The 19,797-nt window shown below is 52.0% G+C and overlaps 1 protein-coding gene across 1 annotated transcript in view; it reads left to right on the top strand.

The window, feature by feature from the left end:
- The window catches only part of Cntn5 (contactin 5), a 281,993-nt gene that overhangs the window by 118,264 nt on the left and 143,932 nt on the right, over positions 1-19,797 (top strand). Inside the window, exon 6 of the mRNA XM_042682983.1 lies at positions 13,478-13,681. Coding sequence (XP_042538917.1) covers positions 13,478-13,681 — 204 coding nt within the window. The remainder of the gene's footprint in view (positions 1-13,477; positions 13,682-19,797) is intronic.

The following is a 19,797-nucleotide window of genomic DNA, read 5'->3' as shown; positions in this document are numbered from 1 at the left end:
CCGGCTGTGAGCAGAAAAAGCCAAGTGAGAGTACCAGGCCCTGAGCAGCCCAGAACTGCACGAAACTGGCAGGAATAAATGTCTCCGTGGCTCCAAATGACAGATCTACAACTGCGACAAAAATCACGGCGCTTTTCTATTCTCTATTGTACATCATCGTAAGTGAGCAGTTGCCCCTCCAGGCGGCGTGCTTCATTTTGTAACAAAAATCAAAAGCATTTGCCCTAAACCGCCTGAGCGCGGCAGTGTCCTCCAGGCGCTCTCTCTCTATCTCGAATCTCAGGCCAGCTCTTGTCTCCATCCTGCAGAGGCTCTTGACCATCTGTGCCAGTAACTTTGCTCCGAAGTTTGCTCGCAGGTTTCTTCACTGGTTTCTGAGCGTGACTTCGTACTGCACGGATGGTTTCATGTTGCATTATACCAGTGTTTCGCAAATCAGCAAACCGCGTGAGATTGGCAAGATGCAAGCAGACTCTAGGAACTATATTTGGGTCAGAACTACTTTTAAAATGATCAATTAATTTGTCATTCTCATGTAATTAGGATTTTACTTTCTAAAAATAATACCCTGTAACTGGGAGACTTGAGTCCCATTTTTTCTGGGGTGGAGAGTTGAGCTATGTTTTAACACTTTCCTTCTGAACAATATTCTAGCAAACAGTGCAGTCAGAATTCCTACCAAGCACGCTCTCCATGGTGAGCGCTTCATCTCCCACATACCCTCCTCCTCAGGTCAGAGTCAACAACGAAGAACACCAGCAGTAACAAAGCCATCCCCTCGGTACCTCCCACCACATTAACCAGTTTTAGAAAATGTAAGTAGTTCATCCTAACTTGACTTTCTCCACTCCATTCTGACTGGCTGTTCGATCACGTTGGCCAAACCAAAATAGAGACCCGTATTACTGTGACGCTAGCGTGTAGGAGACCCAGGTGGCTTGAGGAAGTAACTGGGGTGGCTTCCCCCCCCCCACCGCCTCAGGCTCCCCCCAGCTGTGAGCATTTCACAGAGGCAGACAGAAAGCCTGAGGCATCCTCCGCCATCCCGGAAGTCACATAGACCAGAGTTTCTCCATCCAGAAATCACAGCGCAGTGAAAGGCATCGGGAGGAGAGTCACTGTGACATTCTAAGCCTTTCCCTTCTGCTGCGCCTAAATATTCTAACGCAAACTCCGGGTATTTGCTTTGTGATCAGATTTTGTCAGATACAGATTGAAAACACATTTAGCTTTCCTTTCCAGTGACAGCTAAAGAATGTATTACAGCAAGGTAGCACAATGCAAAGAGAATAAAGACATCTATTTAAAAACTGACCCATGAAGGCTTTAAGAGAATGTCAAAAATGCACCGTTTGATGACAGCCTAGTTCTGGTAAACAACTATTTAAATCTCTCGTTGCAGACACTTCCACAGACAGCACAGTTTGAGATGAAGCAATCTTTTTCTGGGTAAATTGAGGGTATAAAAACACTAGTTTTTACTCATGCTGGAAAATATAACTAACAAAAAGATCTCCTTCTTATATGTCTCTTTTATTTCTTCCAATTTCCTCCATATTCTCCTGCTATCTTATCTGGCTTCTAAATAATTGCTAAAAATAGATCCTTCATTTTTTTAATTGGTAAGCATAATAAACATTTTTTGTAGTTTTCTCTTGGTGCCAGTGCTAGACTAAACTTAGGGTCTCTGTCTTGGCTTTTGGCCAGTTGCTCAAGACTGGCACTCTGCCCCTTGAGCCACACCTGCGCTTCTGGCTTTTTGTTGGCTCTTTGGAGACAAGAGTCTCACAGCTCTGTCTCCCTGGTCTGGCTCCAAACCAGATTTAATGAGCTTGTGCAGGCAAGGTTTGTCACACAGCAGTGATCACAGGGTAGAAACGCTGGGAGGTGGCGACTGCGACCTCCCTCCCCTCTCATCTTGTTAGCACCAATTGACAGGGAAGCCTCTTCCCGTGTCCTGACCCCACGTCCCCTCCCCCAGCCCCTGTGCCACACGCCATGTCTGATGTGTTACTCCGTGTGAGTGCCCAAGTCAGGCTTCTGCAGGCTGCCAGCAGTCTTCCATGTACCGACACTCAGTGAGTGCCGGCTTTTTAAACCAAATGAGACCCATGCAACACAATGTTTTCTACATTTAACCAAGATAATATTATCACTCTCCATTATTTACAGCCAAGAAATCAAGTGTGGTGCTCTGCTTCTTTAATCACCCATGCTATAAACCTTACCATAGAGAAATAGACACACATATAAAGAGTTATCTACAATCAGGAATCTTAATTAAGGCACCTGATTGAAAAATTAACACGAGTCAGTAGTTTTTTTACATTACCTGTAACTGTAGTGAAGCATAGTTAACACAATGAGGATGAACACATTTTAGTGTGTAACTCGCTGAACTTCAGAAAGCAAAGTCATGTAACCACTCACAGTCCGGATGGGGAACATTTCTGTCACCTCCCAAGGTCCTCTCATACCCCAGCCTGAGGCATGGGATTTCTCCGTGTCCCTGAACTGGGTCTTCTCCCGAAGTTCCCTTGGAAGAAATCACACAGCATTTCTTGTCTCTGCCTGGCTTCCTTTCTTTAAGATTTATCCATGTCATATATGTGTATGTGTGTGTGAACACATATACACACATCTATATAGGTATGTATGCATGTAGGTCAATGTATATGTATGTCAGTGTATATATAATGCATATATACATGTACATTATACATATATATATATATATATACATTGACCTATATGCATACATACTTATTCCTGATTCTCTACAGTGTAACTTGTTTTCAGCCTTTTTATCATGAAGCTTTTAAAAAATGTGTTGTTGCTGCTTTTTGTCTTACCATCGGTCTATGTGAAAGTTTGTGCATAACTTTAAGGAGAATAACTATTATTTGCTTCATTTTGGAATGACATGGGCATTGTCTTTTCCACAACTATGAGAACTTTATGACATACATTTCATTCCTTTCATAATTAAGATTCATTCCATTTCTATTTTAAGAACACAGGCAGAGGCATAGCAGAACCAAAGCCATTGCAATGACAGTAAAAATCCAGAGGTTATTTTTCCTTTCTTTTTTGTCTCTTATTAGAAAAATATTTTTCTTGACTCAGAGAATTTACTAATGTCTACACAGATATAAAGTTCAAGATTGCAATCAAGTATCTATACTAATGAGGCATGTATTTAGATTTTAATAAAAATCGACAATTATAATGACTTTCATCTATGTTATAGGGTCATGTACACATGACCTAAAAAAATCAGAATATAATTTTTATATTTACTCCACATAAACACACTCTCAATTACCCTTACTACTCTCCCTCATCATCTTTTAAAAATGTGAAATAGTTTTACATGTGCAGTAACTAAAAAATAACCTATGAAAAAGTAAAAAATAATGCAAATATATCTTGATAATAAAAGGTTATTGATCCTAAAAATATAAATGCTTATAGTGAGAAGGGAAGAAATAAATCTCCAATCTAGTCTCATATCTACATATGTGAGTATTTATATCCATGGTTATATATTTATGCTTTGTAAGATACATGGAAGTAACTCAGTGCTCACAGCTTCCTTTATGCATGTTCTATTATTTTTTGTAGAAAAGCATGGCCGGAAGTCTTACTAGATGCTGCCCTTTTCTCAACAAGTACACCACAGCAAATCCCTCCCCGACAGAGCCTGTTCCTCAGTTCTGCCAAGGTGTGGTACTGTGCTCCTGAGCCCCAGGAGCAGACACTAAGTCAGTGCATCCCACACAGGCCAGCCACATTAAGGTTTAGATGTGTTTTGCACTGAGCAATGGAATATTACCATGGAAAGCCCCAGTGTCTGAGTCACGCATCCCTGTCAGAAAGGAAGTGGAGATATTTTAGTCTCCAATTGATAATGTCTGCCCAGTATTTCAGAGAGGGGCGCGATGTACTTCAGCTCTACTCTGTTAGATTTTTGTTACCTTTTAAAGAGTTCTGTATTCCTGGTAGTGAAATTTTCTTGTGAAAGAATAGTAAAGGTGTTAGAGAGCCAGGGCCGGTGGCTCACGCCTCTAATCCTAGCTACTCGGGAGGCTGAGATCTGAGGATCAAAGCCAGCCCAGGCAGGAGAGTCCATGAGACTCCTATCTCCATTTAACCACCAGAAAACTGGAAATGGCGCTGTGGCTCAAAAGTGGTAGAGCGCGCGCCTAGAGCAGAAGAGCGGGGGTCAGCGCCCAAGCCCCGAGTTCAAGGCCCACGACTGACAAAAAAGAAAATTGTTACACATTGTCAAAACGTCCTTCACACATAGCAGTGTGGACACGCACGTCAGTGTGTGGGTTTGGGCACCAGCCCGGAGCCTTTCTCGGGGCCGCACGCGAGGGAGTCTTACACTTGGGGGGGGGGGGGGGGTCTGTGGAACCTTCTGGGCTCCAGGCCCTCCCCCACCTCCTTTACCCCCTTCTCCCCACGGGGCCAGGGACCCCGTCCTTCCACCACCTAGCTCAGAAGGATTCTTTGCAAAGTAGGACTCATTTCACAGCTCTGGTCAACGCTGCGCAGCAGTCATGAATTTACCTCCTGCGCCCGCCCGGGGACAGCGAGCTGAGCCTGGGACGCGGGGAGGGGCGCGGGGAGGGACGCGGTCAGAGGCGCGTGGCGCCCGCCCGGGGACAGTGAGCTGAGCCTGGCAGCGGCGCCCGCGTCCCCAGCTTGCTCCGTGGCGCCCGCCCGGGGACAGTGAGCTGAGCCTGGCAGCGGCGCCCGCGTCCCCAGCTTGCTCCGTGGCACTGGAGGCGCGTGGCGCCCGCCCGGGGACGGTGAGCTGAGCCTGGCAGCGGCGCCCGCGTCCCCAGCTTGCTCCGTGGCGCCCGCCCGGGGACGGTGAGCTGAGCCTGGCAGCGGCGCCCGCGTCCCCAGCTTGCTCCGTGGCGCTGGAGGCGCGTGGCGCCCGCCCGGGGACGGTGAGCGGCGCCCGCGTCCCCAGCTTGCTCCGTGGCACCGGTCTAGCCGGTAGCGGCGGAATCGCGTCCTCTTCCTCTGCTCACAGATCGCGGGGGAGCTGCGCGAACCGGCGTGGAACGCGGGTGCCCTTGGACAGGGCGGCTCGCCCCCTGGAACCTCCTCCCCTGGCGGAGCGGAGGGCTGGAGAGGGCGCTGCCTGGCCTGGCCCAGTGAGCCGGCTCCCCGTCAGCAGCCAGCCGAGCCCGCGTCCTGTCAGCTCGCACGGTGCTCTGCGGCTCCCTGGGACCGGAGCTCCTTCCGAGCCTGGCGCAGCTGCAGCCGAAGCTGGACAGACGGCCAGGCAGTGGACGGCACAGCCTGTAACGGCCTCTGCTCTCCGTGGACCCGGCCACGGGCCTGGGCCTGCGGTTCCACCGCGGCCAGCCTCGGGCGGCCTGGAGGAGGCTCAGCCCGCATGGGACCCACCAGAGACCCGTCTCGCCAAAAACGCTCCGGAGGGAGCGTCCGTCCGCTTTCGGTCCGGGGCAGGCGTTATCTCATGCAGACGGCCCCTGGCACTTAGGGAAATGACTCTGCCTTCTGCCTTCTAAGCACAGGGTCCAGCAGCGACCGGCAGAGTTGACTTAGAGTGGACCTGAAGGAGGGAGGGAGCCATTTGCTGGGACCTAGTTTCCAAATCTAATGCACCTGAGGGGATGCCCGCTCCAGGCCTGAGCACCACCAGTAGCTCCTTTCTCCTGAATTGGGGCCATCGTGTTTCCATTATCTTGGATTAATTTAGATAGGATTCATTTTTATAAATTTATACATCTTTATGGTAGTACATATTTCACTTTAAAATAGGGAAAATGGTTAACCTCAAAATGATTGAATAATATTTATGTGGGATCAAACAACTAGAGAGCTCTCATAACTAAAACTCTTTTTAAAAAAGTATATACATTGTAAACTTCTCTATGAAGAAGAAAGAAAATAACCATCTGCTAGGCTGCAGATTGTATCTTGCAACGTGCAATCTGTTATGTATTTCCAATTATTTTGATAATTAATAGATTATGGCATGAAAAATGATCAGAATATTAAGATATATTTTGACACACTGAATACGGTTAGGACCTTAGCGCTAGTTGAGTTCAGTGAACTCTACTGACTATGCACGGCACGGCACATGTAGAGCCCCAGGACACTCCCTGCCCTCAAAGGCAGGGTGAAACCTGCGGCTGACGCAGCAGTTTCCATCCGCAGTTTGTGTAAAGTGAAGCACTAGGGACCTGCAAGCTGTGTGGTTGGTGGCGAGAGTCTTTTCTCTGGCCACCGAGGTCTGCGGCTCTCACCCAAGGCGATTTTCACCCTAAAACCCTGGTGAAGGCTAAAGATGCCACGTCACTTTGCTCTTCTCTTCCTTCATTTCCCAGTTTTGCTTCTGGGAAGTAGAAAATCATTCGTGTATTGAGTGTATTTCTGTGTGAGAGTGGTATGTGTGCTGTGCAAAGTATTTCTCTATGAGCTGCGACAGGGCCAGGGTAGTGGGACGGAGCCCTGGCATCTCTCGGGAGTGAGGCTGCCGACCCAGCAGGCCGACGTGCCCACTCCAAGCGTGCTGAGAGAGGGCTGGCCTGACTCAGATAGCGCGGAGACCATTACAGTATGACAATGCTCCATCGCAATGGAAAATGACCGTTAGGCCATTACACTATGACAACGCTCCATCGCAATGGAAAACGACCGTTACACTATGACAAGGCTCCATCACAATGGAAAACGACCGTTAGGCCATTACACTATGACAACGCTCCATCCCAATGGAAAATGACCGTTAGGCCATTACACTATGACAATGCTCCATCGCAATGGAAAACGACCGTTACACTATGACAACGCTCCATCCCAATGGAAAACCATGTGTTTTGTTGAAGTACTGAGTAAACCAATGAGTTACAATTTTGTCACTAGACTATTAGAAAAGAAAGGTGTGCAAAAAACGTGGAGGCCTGTGGCGTGGTGGAGCAATGATTAACACTCGAGGGCTCCCCCAGCGGCAGCTCCCAGTGTTCGCAGAGTCGCAGGTCCTCCGTGGGCCGAGTGTCGGTGGAGTCGCCTCTGCGTGTGCGTCCCTCCCTGCAGGGCGGTGGTGTGCGAGGCTAGGCTGGTGCCGGGCACTGGGGTGAGCCACGCAGCTGCCTTCTCCCCCGTGGTGTTCACCATGCAGAAACCCACCAGAGAAACTCCATGCCCGCGTTCCCGCCCAGACCATGCCCGCCCCTTCCGTGCAGTTCCTTTCCAATAATCAGCACGTAGAACTGCAAACTTGCTGAATAAGGCAAAAGCACCAAAGTCTGGAAAAGCTTTCCCACAGGAAAGGAACCGTGCAGTTTTTGTTTGTTTTTAAGAAAAACAACTATAAATCAATTGGCTGAAGTAGATGAATGGACAGTGCCTGTGGGGTCTTGTGATTCTCATTTAGAAGAATTTGGTTTTGTTTATTTTCTCTTCCACGCCCACGGTTTGTGAAGGCAGCTGGTTAAGAGGTTGATGCTTTACGCAAAGTCTGGTTCCTTGCTACTAACATGGATGTGAGGCGGCAGTGCCCAGTGTGAATTCTGTTGGTGGTTTTATCCTCCACAGTCTATGTTTTTGCTTCATGGCTTGGAGCAAGAAAACCCTATGGATATATGACTGAACTTGGAAGCAGAATACTCCCTTTATGACTGTATTGTTAAGTAACAGGCTATGTTTCATTGGCTTTTTAATAGGGGTAGTTGCTAGATTGATTTTGCTTAGAAGGTAAACAGCAGAAAAATCTCTCTCTGTTACAGTCGCTTATAGGTGTACACAAATATTTACACATGCACACCAGTGAGCTATCAATCTAGAGAACCAGTGCCATTTCTGAGATTATGTTAATATCTTCCCACGAAACTACTGACCTTTTTCACACAGGAAGAGCGGGCATGAGGTCAGATGGCTCTAGAGGCCGGGCCGCATTGGGTGGGGAGCCTTGTCGTATTGCTGGTCATTTCCCAACCTGTGCTCCCGAGTTGAGCCCCGGGACTCTGCTCCTGGCGAGAACTCCCACAGAAGCAGGAGCTTAGTGCTGTCCAGGTCCCACTGCTAGGATATGGCTTGGGTTGTGAACACCAGGGCCTTCTTTTCCCCACCACAAATAATGGATAAGTACTTGCTTGCTTAAAAATAAATGGATCTCTGAGCCTTCTCCGCCCCCTCACTGATCTTTCTCAAATTCCACGCTAGCAATTGGTGTGAATTCACAGTATTCCGTATTTGCACTCTGAACAGTGAGCTGCCAAGGGCAGTGGTTAAATGAAGTCTGCTTAACAGGCATGTCTGTTCTTAAAATTTGCAGAAATCCCTTAGACCAACCGTTTCCTGTTGCATAAAAGGATAACATTGTAGTTCTTGTAGTCTTTAGTTTTCCAGCAATGTGCCTGAGTCGGTCCCTGAAATTATCACCCAACAAACGAGGAAGAGCTGCTCAGGAAGGCAAGCGCATCACTGATGCACATGGCGCATGGGAGCAATTGATCTGCAGCAAAGAGGTCTGGCCACGTTCCGGGTCCGAGGAAGTGATCCCGCTGTCTCTGGGAGTTAGAATGTGGAAGATTACAGCAGTATAGGCACTGGCCGAGGGACAGCCAGATGAGAACAATGAAGTGTGGAAATCTGTGGTTTCCAAAAACACACAGGAAGGGAGGAGGATGAAAAATACAATTGAGAAGAAAGTCAACAGTAATGACTACACTGAAGCCTGTTGTTCCCATTGTACAGGAATTCAGCTCATCTCTGAGAGAACATGAATAGTGGGGTCAAACTAATGACCCACTCAGTTACTTGGTTTGTGTGTTGTTTCTTGGTGAGTCCCGGGGCTTGAACTCCGGGCCTGGGCACTGCCCCTGGGATGTTTTGCTCAAGGCAAGCACTTGAGCCACAACTCTGTTTATGGCCATCTGGTGATTGATTGGAGATAAGAATCTCACAGATCTCCATATTCCAGCCAGCTTCAACCTGTGATCCTCAGATCTCAGTCTCCTGATTACTTACTTTTAATACACCACTTTTTTTCAAGACACATTTCCCTTTCTTTGTGTTCTCTAATTATTCATAAGCCCTGCTTCTTCAAAACCAGACAGAATCATAATATCTGCTTCACAAATACATGTTAATTTAATAAAATTAACTATATGGAGGCTGTTAAAATCCTGAGTATTAACATTTTAAACCATTTGACTTGATAAAAAAACCTTAAAAGACAAAAAATCAGTTTTTATGCTGTTCATATGATTAGCACAATTCGTACCATATTTTCTAATTTTTCAAAGAACTGAGCTAAAAAACATCTAGCCAAAAGTTTCACATTATGTGAATTTGAGTAGAAATTTGAAGATTTATTATGGTGACTATATATCAGCAGTGATAAATATATGTTTCCTGATTAGGATTTTTTATCTGAAGAAAGTGAGCCATGGGGACATACTCTCAGAGCAAAAAATAAACCACTGCAGAGTGTTTTGATAAATAGACAATATCCATATTCCTAGGTAGCATGTGGCAATGTGACAAATAAATTATTTTTAATAAAATCATTAAAGATTTTCATGAAAGATTAATGAGCATTAGTTAGGCTATAAAAGCATGAAAAGCATGTACAAAAAACAACTTGTAGTGCAGGAGGAAGTTGAGAGGCAATCTTGTTAGCATAATTGATCTCCTCCCTCATCTCCTGCACTGCGCCATGCGTGGAAGCAGCCCCAAAGGCTCTACGTCCACATTCAGCATCCCAAGTGAGGCAGAGCGCAACTCCAGAAGGTTCTGTTGCTCACCTAGCAGGGCAGGGACCACACTATAAAACTCATATTTGTTTCTGTTAATATTTGTTCTGCAACAAATATGAATATTTCATACCATAAAATTTACATAGCATGAAATGGAAAGGACTAAAGATACCTTTTTAAAAATCTCATCAGTAAAAACGTTGAGTGTGCTGAATATTTTACCAGGTGTATATTCTTCCACTTTCATACATAGGGCAAAATTAAAATTTAGTTTTCTATGTTGTATATAAATGACAAATATCTTTTGGATACAAGGTCACATTTTATTACATATGGGAAAACGAGAAAGATTTGTCTTTCTAACCCTTGTTCCCATTTTCCTATTACCCAAGGTTAGTCCTTCCTGTTCAGCAAACAGCGGCATTCCGTGGATGATTCTAGAGAACACAGGCTGGCTGGCTTCGTTGGTAATCTTTGGTACTATTGATCACTGAGCGCACATTTCCTGGCGTAAGGGGCGGGGGCGGGCCAGTCTGTGCGCATGCTCCAGTCTGCCCAGGCCCACACTGTGTGCTGTTTGGCAGGCAACATCGCCACGTCCCGAATAGCACGTCCTGCCTTGGTAGTTTAGTTTCAGGGTGACTTAGGGGTTCGTAGGAATCATTAGCAACCTGCTTTCAGCCTCAAGCTTCATTTGCAAAGTTATAGTCTATACTTCAATAGCTAAATCCAATAAATATTAGAAACAACTGTTAGTCACTCCTTTCTCAGGCAAAGATCTATGCCTGGCCACCCTTCCTTTCCTGTATTTACCCCTCTATGCACGCAGAGAAGTTTCCTCATCTGTGAAACGGGGTTATGCATTCTAGTAAGAACGGAGTGAATACAGAGAGCCAGGGACACAAAGAGCTGAGGGCTTCCTTGAGCCCCACTTCCCCCACCCAGAGCTCCTCACCCGCTCCGCACCCACCCAGCAGTCTGTGGACTGTGGCCTCCTCTCCAGCCCCCAAAACACCCTCACCAGAAGAACTCCATACTTGGATCTTGTTGCACCCCAGCCAGAGGCCAGCGGCCGGCCCTGCGTCGAGGACACCAGTGGTTTTATCTTCACGTATGAGTTCCATAGGTAAACGTGTGCCTGGGAACTCCAGGTAGGGCCAGCCCTGTGCAGATGCACCACAGCCCAGCTGAGCCCGATGGCTTCCTTATCTCACCCTGCTTCCTTCCGTTCCTTTGCCGGAGCATCCCCTCAGGTAAACCACATCCCACAGAACCCTTCTCCCTCGGCACCTGCGTGGGGAGTGAGGGGGACGCACACACTCTCCACTGTTGTCCTGTGCTATCCAGTATTCTGATTTGTTGAGGAACAAGCTGACAGCCAACCAGGACCGTGCCTAATGAAGGGTACGGCTTTCCCACAGTCCCGTGAGTCTCTGTGCATATCTGCTACTAGGCACAGCATCTCCCGGCCCCGCTCTGTACAAAACAGAGGTGTTCTCCCTTTGATGACAGTCTGGGCTTTCCTAATAAACACAGCATGCCTTGAGGGATGTTTTCCATGCATAGGTCAGAGCCTGGATTGAATTGGGCCACTGATCATCACACAATGTCAAGTAAATGCCAGCCCAGACCTGACCGAGTTTACAGTTCAAGACAAATAATTGAAAGCTCCCTTAGCAAAGCAAGAAATTCAGGCTGTGGGTTTTCTGTGTTTTTTTTCTTTTAAGAATTACCCATGACCTTTACATCTGCACCTCCATGGCATAAAACACTCCACAGAGAAAATGAAAATAGCCACTGCCACCAAGTTGAGAAACTCCTGAACTCTAGAGCTCACAAGTCTGCAGCTATTTGATTTAGAAATCCTGGGACTGTGTGTTTACTTTTGTGTCTATGATAAATATTCTTTTATCTTCTGCTTTACTAAGAGTATCTTTAATTATATGCACATAAAATTCTATTTTGTCTTAATGACATATTACATTCTGAAGCAGAATTCTGCTTCTTCTGACTTTAGGTAATGTAATGAAAATACATATCTCAAAAATGAAAAAAAAAGAATTAGTGCTTTGTTCTGTTCACCCAAGATGACTGGAATTTAATGTAGTAATACAGCCTGCTTTTGTATTAAGGTAAATTCCATTTCAAAACACATGATAAGTGTTCTCTATTGCATTCTTCATGACATATTTTAAAATACTGAGAATCAGACAGCTTTACTCTCTTTGTGACTCTGAGGTTATCTAAGGCTGTTTGCTTTTGGATGTGTTTTATAAGAGAAACTTTTGACGCTGGTAGAAATTAAGCCAGTTGTTCAAGGGGCAAGATGCATTTGCATTGCAGCAGTTCTGTTAGGCTGGTCATTTATCCTGAGCCTTCGAATGGCCAGCGGGAGCAGCTCCACCACGTTGCAGATTCACAACCTCAGCCCTCCCATAAAATACACATCAAGCTCCCGTTTTCTGGACAAGGAAACCAGATGCAGAAAATTGGGTCATTGAATCAGGAGAACATAAGCTGTGACCCAGAGCGGGCCAGCAAGGCCAGCCCGGCCAGTGGCTGTGTGCCGCGTCTGACTCCCAGACCTTGGCGCCAGAAATCCAGCCTCCCCGCGCCCGGGGGAAGAGCCACCCGGTCATTTCTCACCAAGATCCCCCGGCCGCCGTGAATGCCAGTGTGTGGATTGAAGGGTCACAGCTGTTAGTCCATGCCGCGCTCTGGTCTCTGTGGTTCCAGAACCCATGGTCTCACCCATTCCCCACGTGCCCTTCAGTGTGTGGGGCGGAGAGGCAGAGGAGCGGCTGGGAGGCGTCTGGGCATACCTGCGGAGCTCTCACGGTGGTGCTTCCCTGCCCGCTTCCGTCCCTGTCTGCGCAGCCTGTGCTTGGCATGCCACGCCTGGCCTGGTGTCCCCTCTGCCTCAGTCCTCCTGCGCCTCGCCCCCAACGGGCCGTAGCTTGAGCGCCCACCAGCTTCCTCAGGCACGCACCAGTTCACATGTTGGTGCAGAGGCAAAATGCCAGCCGGTGCTGCCTGGCAGAGCGTCACAGCAGTGGCTCCGGCGCTCAGGGCACACGGGTGCCTCACGTGGCCAGGGCGTCACCTTCCGAGGACATGGGGTCACGCTCGGACAGCCTGCCCTTAGCCCTGTGTCTGCTCAGCCCTGACCATCGCTACAAGATGAAGGCTGAGGCTCATGTGCGCTTGGTTGGTACGCTGAAATAGAATGCAGTTTGGTGCGTGGGGAGAGGGCTTTGGGCCAGATTTTAACACTGAAGTATAGAAACAGATGTAAGCAAGACTTCTCAGCCAACACCTCCGTGTGTTCATCCTGAGGACTTGTAAACACAGCGCGAACCACAAATCCTAAAGCCTCAGGAGCGACAATCGCGTCGGGTCAGGGTCCGGGCTCTGGGCCGTGTGATGTGGGCTCTGGGCTGTGTTTAAGTGTTTGTGTTACAAAGAGTTTCCTGTTGAGTATCTAACACACGGCTACTGCACGGTGGAATTGAAACACCAAAGATATCCGTAAGGACTGATTCCTCTCTGGGGAGCACTCGACTCCAGCAGTGATTAAGTCCTTCATTCCAGAGAGGGATGGGCTGCATCAAGGCTGAGGAGGTGAATTGTGTGTGGCTGTACTACCATTGCATGGACGGTTGGTTGGGCCTTGTCAGTTGGTTGAGTGACCTGTGCCTTTCAGCAGCTGAATTCTGTGTTTTCAGAGATCGTCTACAGCTGGGTGTTTAACGAGTTCCCTTCCTTCGTGGTGGAGGACAGCCGGCGCTTCGTGTCCCAGCAGACAGGCAACCTCTACATTTCCAAAGTGCAGAGCTCAGATGTTGGCAGCTATATTTGCCTGGTGAAAAACACGGTGACCAACGCCCGGGTGCTCAGCCCTCCGACCCCGCTCACTCTGCGCAGCGACGGTAAGTGGCTGGCCTGGCGGCGCCTCGTCCTCTCTCCCCTTCATCCCTCTTGTCCCCCGCTGCCCCCTCATCCCCAACGCACACAGCTAAGCCGGGGGCCTGGCTGGGCCTTTGCACCCAATAACAAATGAAAGCAGAAAGCACACCCCGCATTTAGAACCACGCCAGGTGTAGTCTGAGATGGAGCAGACAGAAACTTTTCATAACGTTTTAAGCGAGGACGATGACGACGAAGATGGGTGAATGAGAAGCACCCACCCTCCTGCTCCTCCGAAGAGGGGCCGGGTGCGCAGTCCCCACCTGGCCCTCTGCCCTGTGCCGGGGCACAAGCGGCGGCTGCCACCGCCTGTCACCTCAGCGGCCTACAAGTTGAATCAGCAGCTTTGAATAGTGCTTGGTACAATTATCATTTTCATTATTTTTTCCAGTAGTAGGAACAGTTGGAACTTTAACTTTTAAGAGCCATTCGGGCAGATACCATGAGGCCATCTATCTGAAGTATCTTACATTTAAACACCTCATTTGCATTTAGAGACATTTACCGTCAAGCATGGCATTAGGGGATTCAGGTGCTGTGTTAGAGTTGATATGCAGCGTGCTCTGTCATGCAACAGAAATTATCTATGAAAGCATTATGAGGGGTGCTTGAGCATTCTGATTGATCTTGAAGTTTAAGAATGATGTATTTCAATACTGTCATTTGCTTTTTAGACTATATGGTGCTAAACTGTATAACTAGAGCTGTGTCACAAGAGTTTTACTTACAATTTAGTGTGTGTATGCATGCATGTATACACACAGTGAAGTCTGTGAGACTTTATAAAGACCATAACTATGAGTGGTGATATATGCTGTATGTTTTAGTAGTAACTCTACCGGGTAGAGTGCAAAGTACCTGTTTAGGGATGGGAACTAAGCGCTTGGTTTGCTCTCTCTGACATCAAGGAATCTGTAACTTGAATTCATCTCCCCACGCCCCATCCAGCTATGGCTGAGGTCGATGGACTGAGGGTTCTTATTAATGAGCTCAGGAAAAGTAATCAGCTGATATTGCATGTGTATACAAGGTGTTTATTTTTATGGCAAGAACTGTGTCAACAAGGAGAGTGTACACATAACTACCTAATCGCATAATCTACGAACCCAGCCCATTAATCCACAGTTGACTGACATAGGTCCAAGGAGCAGGGGGACAGGAAGCGGCAGGCCTCAGAGGCCGAGTCCGGATTCTACTTCCTGGGACTGTCGCTGTGGCCCAGGAGCTACGCAGTGGGATGAGGTGAGGGTTGGAAGTGCAGACCCTGTCCCGGGACATCGAGAGGGCCCTCAGTGACGCACGGTGGCCAGGCAAGCAGAGCGCCAGGAAGCAGGCAGAGTGATGCTGGGTTGGTGGAGTGGGGTTACAGTACAGACCAGGGCGAAAATATGTCAAGACTTCCACCAGAATCTAGAGAGAGCCGAGCATGGCTCCTCCCCAGAGAGTATAGCCCCTCCCCAGACAGCATGGCCCCTCCCCAGACAGCATGAATTCCTCCCCAGACAGCATGACTCCTCCCCAGACAGTATGACTCCTCCCCAGACAGCATGGCTCCTCCCCAGACAGCATGGCTCCTCCCCAGACAGCATGGCTCCTCCTCAGACAGCATGACTTCCTCCCCAGACAGCATAGCTCCTCCCCAGACAGCATGGCTCCTCCCCAGACAGCATGGCTCCTCCCCAGACAGCATGACTTCCTCCCCAGACAGCATGACTCCTCCCCAGACAGCATAGCTCCTCCCCAGACAGCATGACTTCCTCCCCAGACAGCATGACTTCCTCCCCAGACAGCATGGCTCCTCCCCAGACAGCATGGCTCCTCCCCAGACAGCATGACTTCCTCCCCAGACAGCATGACTCCTCCCCAGACAGCATGACTTTCTCCCCAGACAGCATGACTTTCTCCCCAGACAGCATGACTTCCTCCCCAGACAGCATGGCTCCTCCCCGGACAGCATGACTTCCTCCCCAGACAGCATGACTTCCTCCCCGGACAGCATGGCTCCTCCCCAGACAGCATAACTTCCTCCCCAGACAGCATGACTCCTCCCCAGACAGCATGACTTCCTCCCCAGACAGCATGACTCCTCCTCAGACAGCATGGCTTCTCCCCAGACAGCATGACTCCTCCTGAGAGCATGACTCCTCCCCTGACAGCATGACTCCTCCCCAGACAGCATGACTCCTCCTCAGAGCATGATTCCTCCCCAGACAGCATGACTTCCTCCCCAGACAGCATGACTTCCTCCCCAGACAGCATGACTTCCTCCCCAGACAGCATGACTTCCTCCCCAGACAGCATGACTTCCTCCCCAGACAGCATGACTTCCTCCCCAGACAGCATGGCTCCTCCCCAGACAGCATGACTCCTCCTCAGACAGCATGGCTCCTCCCCAGACAGCATGACTTCCTCCCCAGACAGCATGGCTCCTCCTCAGACAGCATGACTCCTCCCCAGATAGCATGACTCCTCTCCAGACAGCATGGCTCCTCTCCAGAGGTGACCAGGGTGGCTCCAGCCCAGGCAGGCCTTCCCTCTTGCTTTGCTCCAGACAGAATGGCCCCCGTGACCTTGGCTGACACTGTCATGGATGTGTGCTTACAGCAGGCGCAGCACTGTGGCTTGCATGTCCCCATCAGTGGCTTAGGTGAGCAGTGAGCACCAGAATATCTGAGAACACCCAGGGCCACTCTCCACCGAGCGCCGCCCCTCACAGGTGGGCTCCTCACCTGAACCCAGGAGAAGGTGCTCCCAGCCTCTGTTCACAAGTTTTAATTTGTAAACTGTTCCAAGGGGACTTGGAGCCTGCTGAGAGGAATACTCCAGTGTGTGTGTATCCAGAGGCTGAACTCCACAGGAACATAGAAACTTAGTTAGCTTTTTATTAATCTTTGATTTATTTTGCTCCTGTCTCTACAGAAGCCTTAAAATCTTGATATGAAATACATTCAGTGAAAGCATCAGAAAATCACTAGTTTTGAAGTAAAATGAGTATTTCATTTGTTCAGATATCCTTCACAATCCATCAAATCACTTTTTCTTTGAGCAGACTTACACAAAAGATTGGAACTCCTATCTACAGAGATAAGAATTTTTATCACGAAAAGCAATCTACACCAGTGTTCATCTGTTCTCTTACTATGTCCCAAGAGCTTGGAAGAATTACTTCATAAGTACTTACGAATTAGATAAATTTTTAAAATGTACATAAAACAAGTTTGGTTTTTCAACCTGAAAACCCGTCTTTATACACATTCTAACCAGTCTCATAGAACGCTAACTTTCGGATGCTCACACTGCGTGTGCGTAGCACAGGAGTGAACTCTGAGTCCCGTGTCCTGTCTGTCTGTCTGTGTGTTGGCTCCACGTCTCCGGCTGCACGCAGCCCTCTCCTCCCCTCACACCCTCGAAACCCATCACCATTGTGCTCACCTCGGTTGTTAGTCTTGGCCTTTGCATTGCTCTATACGTAAAGCACAAGCGTTTGCTTCCTCGATTTCGGGCAGAGTTGTGTTCACAGCTGTGTGTGCCGTCCGGCCTGCCACTGCGCTCCCCGTCCAGCGCGGCGCCTCCTGTCTCCGGACGCCCTGGGGGCTCTGCACGGCGCTGTCCGTCCGTCCCCCGCTCTGTCTGATCCCCCGCTCTGTCCGTCCGTCCCCCGCTCTGTCCGTCCGTCCCCCGCTCTGTCCGTCCGTCCCCCGCTCTGTCCGTCTGGTCCCCCGCTCTGTCCGGCGGTCCCCGGCTCTGTCCGGCCGTCCCCGGCTCTGTCCGTCCGTCCCCCGCTCTGTCTGGTCCCCCACTCTGTCCGTCCGGTCCCCCGCTCTGTCCGTCCGGTCCCCCGCTCTGTCCGTCTGGTCCCCCGCTCTGTCCGTCCGGTCCCCCGCTCTGTCCGTCTGGTCCCCCGCTCTGTCTGGTTCCCCGCTCTGTCCCTTCGTCCCCGGCTCTGTCCGTCTGGTCGCCCGCTCTGTCCGGCGGTCCCCGGCTCTGTCCGGCCGTCCCCGGCTCTGTCCGGCCGTCCCCGGCTCTGTCCGTCCGTCCCCCGCTCTGTCCGTCCGTCCCCGGCTCTGTCCGTCGTCTCCTCTCCCGGTCTCTTCGCCCCTCGGTGACAGCACGATTCTGCTCTCGCCCTCGTGCCCGCGTTCTCCTCCGGCCCGGCCCGCGCCGGCCTCGTGGCCGCGGCAGGAAAGCCGAGGGGCTGGGAGGAGCGGGCGGCAGCGCGCGCCCCGCGTGCCTGAGGCCGGTTCCATTCCTCCGCACCGCGTGAGCAGAGAAGGCCGGAAGCCGGAAGTGGCGCCGTGGCTCCGGGGGTAGAGTGCCCGGCTGGAGCTCAGGAGCCATGACCGACAAAAAAGCAGCAGCAGCTAGGAAAGCTGAGACAGCAGCGCGGCGGCGGCGGCGGCGTTCTGAGCAGGCGCGTGGCGGCGGCGGCGGCGGCGTTATTCTGAGCAGGCGCGCGGCGGCGGCGGCGGCGTTATTCTGAGCAGGCGCGTGGCGGCGGCGGCGGCGGCGTTGTTCTGAGCAGGCGCGCGGCGGCGGCGGCGAAGGCGTCGTTCTGAGCAGGCGCGTGGAGGCGGCGACGGCGTTCTGAGCAGGCGCGTGGCGGCGGCGGCGTCGTTCTGAGCAGGCGCGTGGCGGCGGAGGCGGCGTTGTTCTGAGCAGGCGCGTGGCGGCGGCGGCGGTGGCGTTCTGAGCAGGCGCGTGGCGGCGGCGGCGGCGGCGGCGTTCTGAGCAGGCGCGTGGCGGCGGAGGCGGCGTTGTTCTGAGCAGGCGCGTGGCGGCGGCGGCGGTGGCGTTCTGAGCAGGCGCGCGGCGGCGGCGGCGGCGTTCTGAGCAGGCGCGTGGCGGCGGAGGCGGCGTTCTGAGCAGGCGCGTGGCGGCGGCGGCGGCGTTGTTCTGAGCAGGCGCGTGGCGGCAGCGGCGGTGGCGTTCTGAGCAGGCGCGCGGCGGCGGCGGCGGCGTTCTGAGCAGGCGCGTGGCGGCGGCGGCGGCGGCGTTGTTCTGAGCAGGCGCGTGGCGGCGGCGGCGGCGTTCTGAGCAGGCGCGTGGCGGCGGCGGAGGCGGCGTTGTTCTGAGCTCCGCCTGGAGCCGCTTGTGGCTCCCGTGGCCCGGATTGCTCCCCAACTGGAGCTGATGCGCGGCGCGCTCTGGGGAGGAGACGGGGCAGCACCGGCCTGCCTCGGAGGGTCCTGGAGGTGAGCTCAGGCCCACGCAGGGCCCTGGGGAGGCGCTCCGCGGGAGGGCTCGGGGCACGCGGTCCCCGCCGCGCGCCACCGCGGGCCTTCGGTGCTCACGCCGTGGCCGCGGGGCCTCAGCCGACGGCGGGGCCGGGTGGCGTGGGGGTGCGCGGCCGCCGTCCTCCGTGAGACGACCCCTGACGGAGTGGGCACCGCGGAGCGGCCGCGGGGCAGGCAAGAGTGAGACCTCCCGATGGGACTCCAGAAGCTTCCGTATGCGCGTTGCCTGGCGCACCGGCGCCGCCATGGCTGGACTTGGACTGAGCCAGTAACGAGCCGCCCAGCCCGGGGGGGGGGGGGGGGGGGGGGGGGAGGGGGGGAGACGGAGCCCCTCCGCCCAGGGGAAGGCTCCGCCTCTCCCCATCCTCTGACCCCAGGCGCTCCCTGGGCCTCGCTTGGGGGGGGGGCTCGCCAGCCCCATGCCAGAGGCTGCGGGACCAAGCGGGGCCGCCCCTCCCTGAGGACGGCTCCGCACTTGCCCCGCCCCTCCCTGAGGACGGCTCCGCACTTGCCCCGCCCCTCCCTGAGGGCGGGCTCCGCACTTGCCCCGCCCCTCCCTGAGGGCGGCTCCGCACTTGCCCCGCCCCTCCCTGAGGGCGGGCTCCGCACTTGCCCCGCCCCTCCCTGAGGGCGGGCTCCGCACTTGCCCCGCCCCTCCCTGAGGGCGGGCTCCACACTTGCCCCGCCCCTCCCTGAGGGCGGCTCCGCACTTGCCCCGCCCCTCCCTGAGGGCGGGCTCCGCACTTGCCCCGCCCCTCCCTGAGGACGGCTCCGCACTTGCCCCGCCCCTCCCTGAGGGCGGCTCCGCACTTGCCCCACCCCTCCCTGAGGGCGGGCTCCGCACT

Source organism: Dipodomys spectabilis, unplaced genomic scaffold (assembly GCF_019054845.1).
Source record: "Dipodomys spectabilis isolate Male_0828 unplaced genomic scaffold, ASM1905484v1 ptg000076l, whole genome shotgun sequence".
Lineage (NCBI taxonomy): Eukaryota > Metazoa > Chordata > Mammalia > Rodentia > Heteromyidae > Dipodomys > Dipodomys spectabilis.
This window is presented reverse-complemented; position numbering and strand designations above follow the sequence as displayed.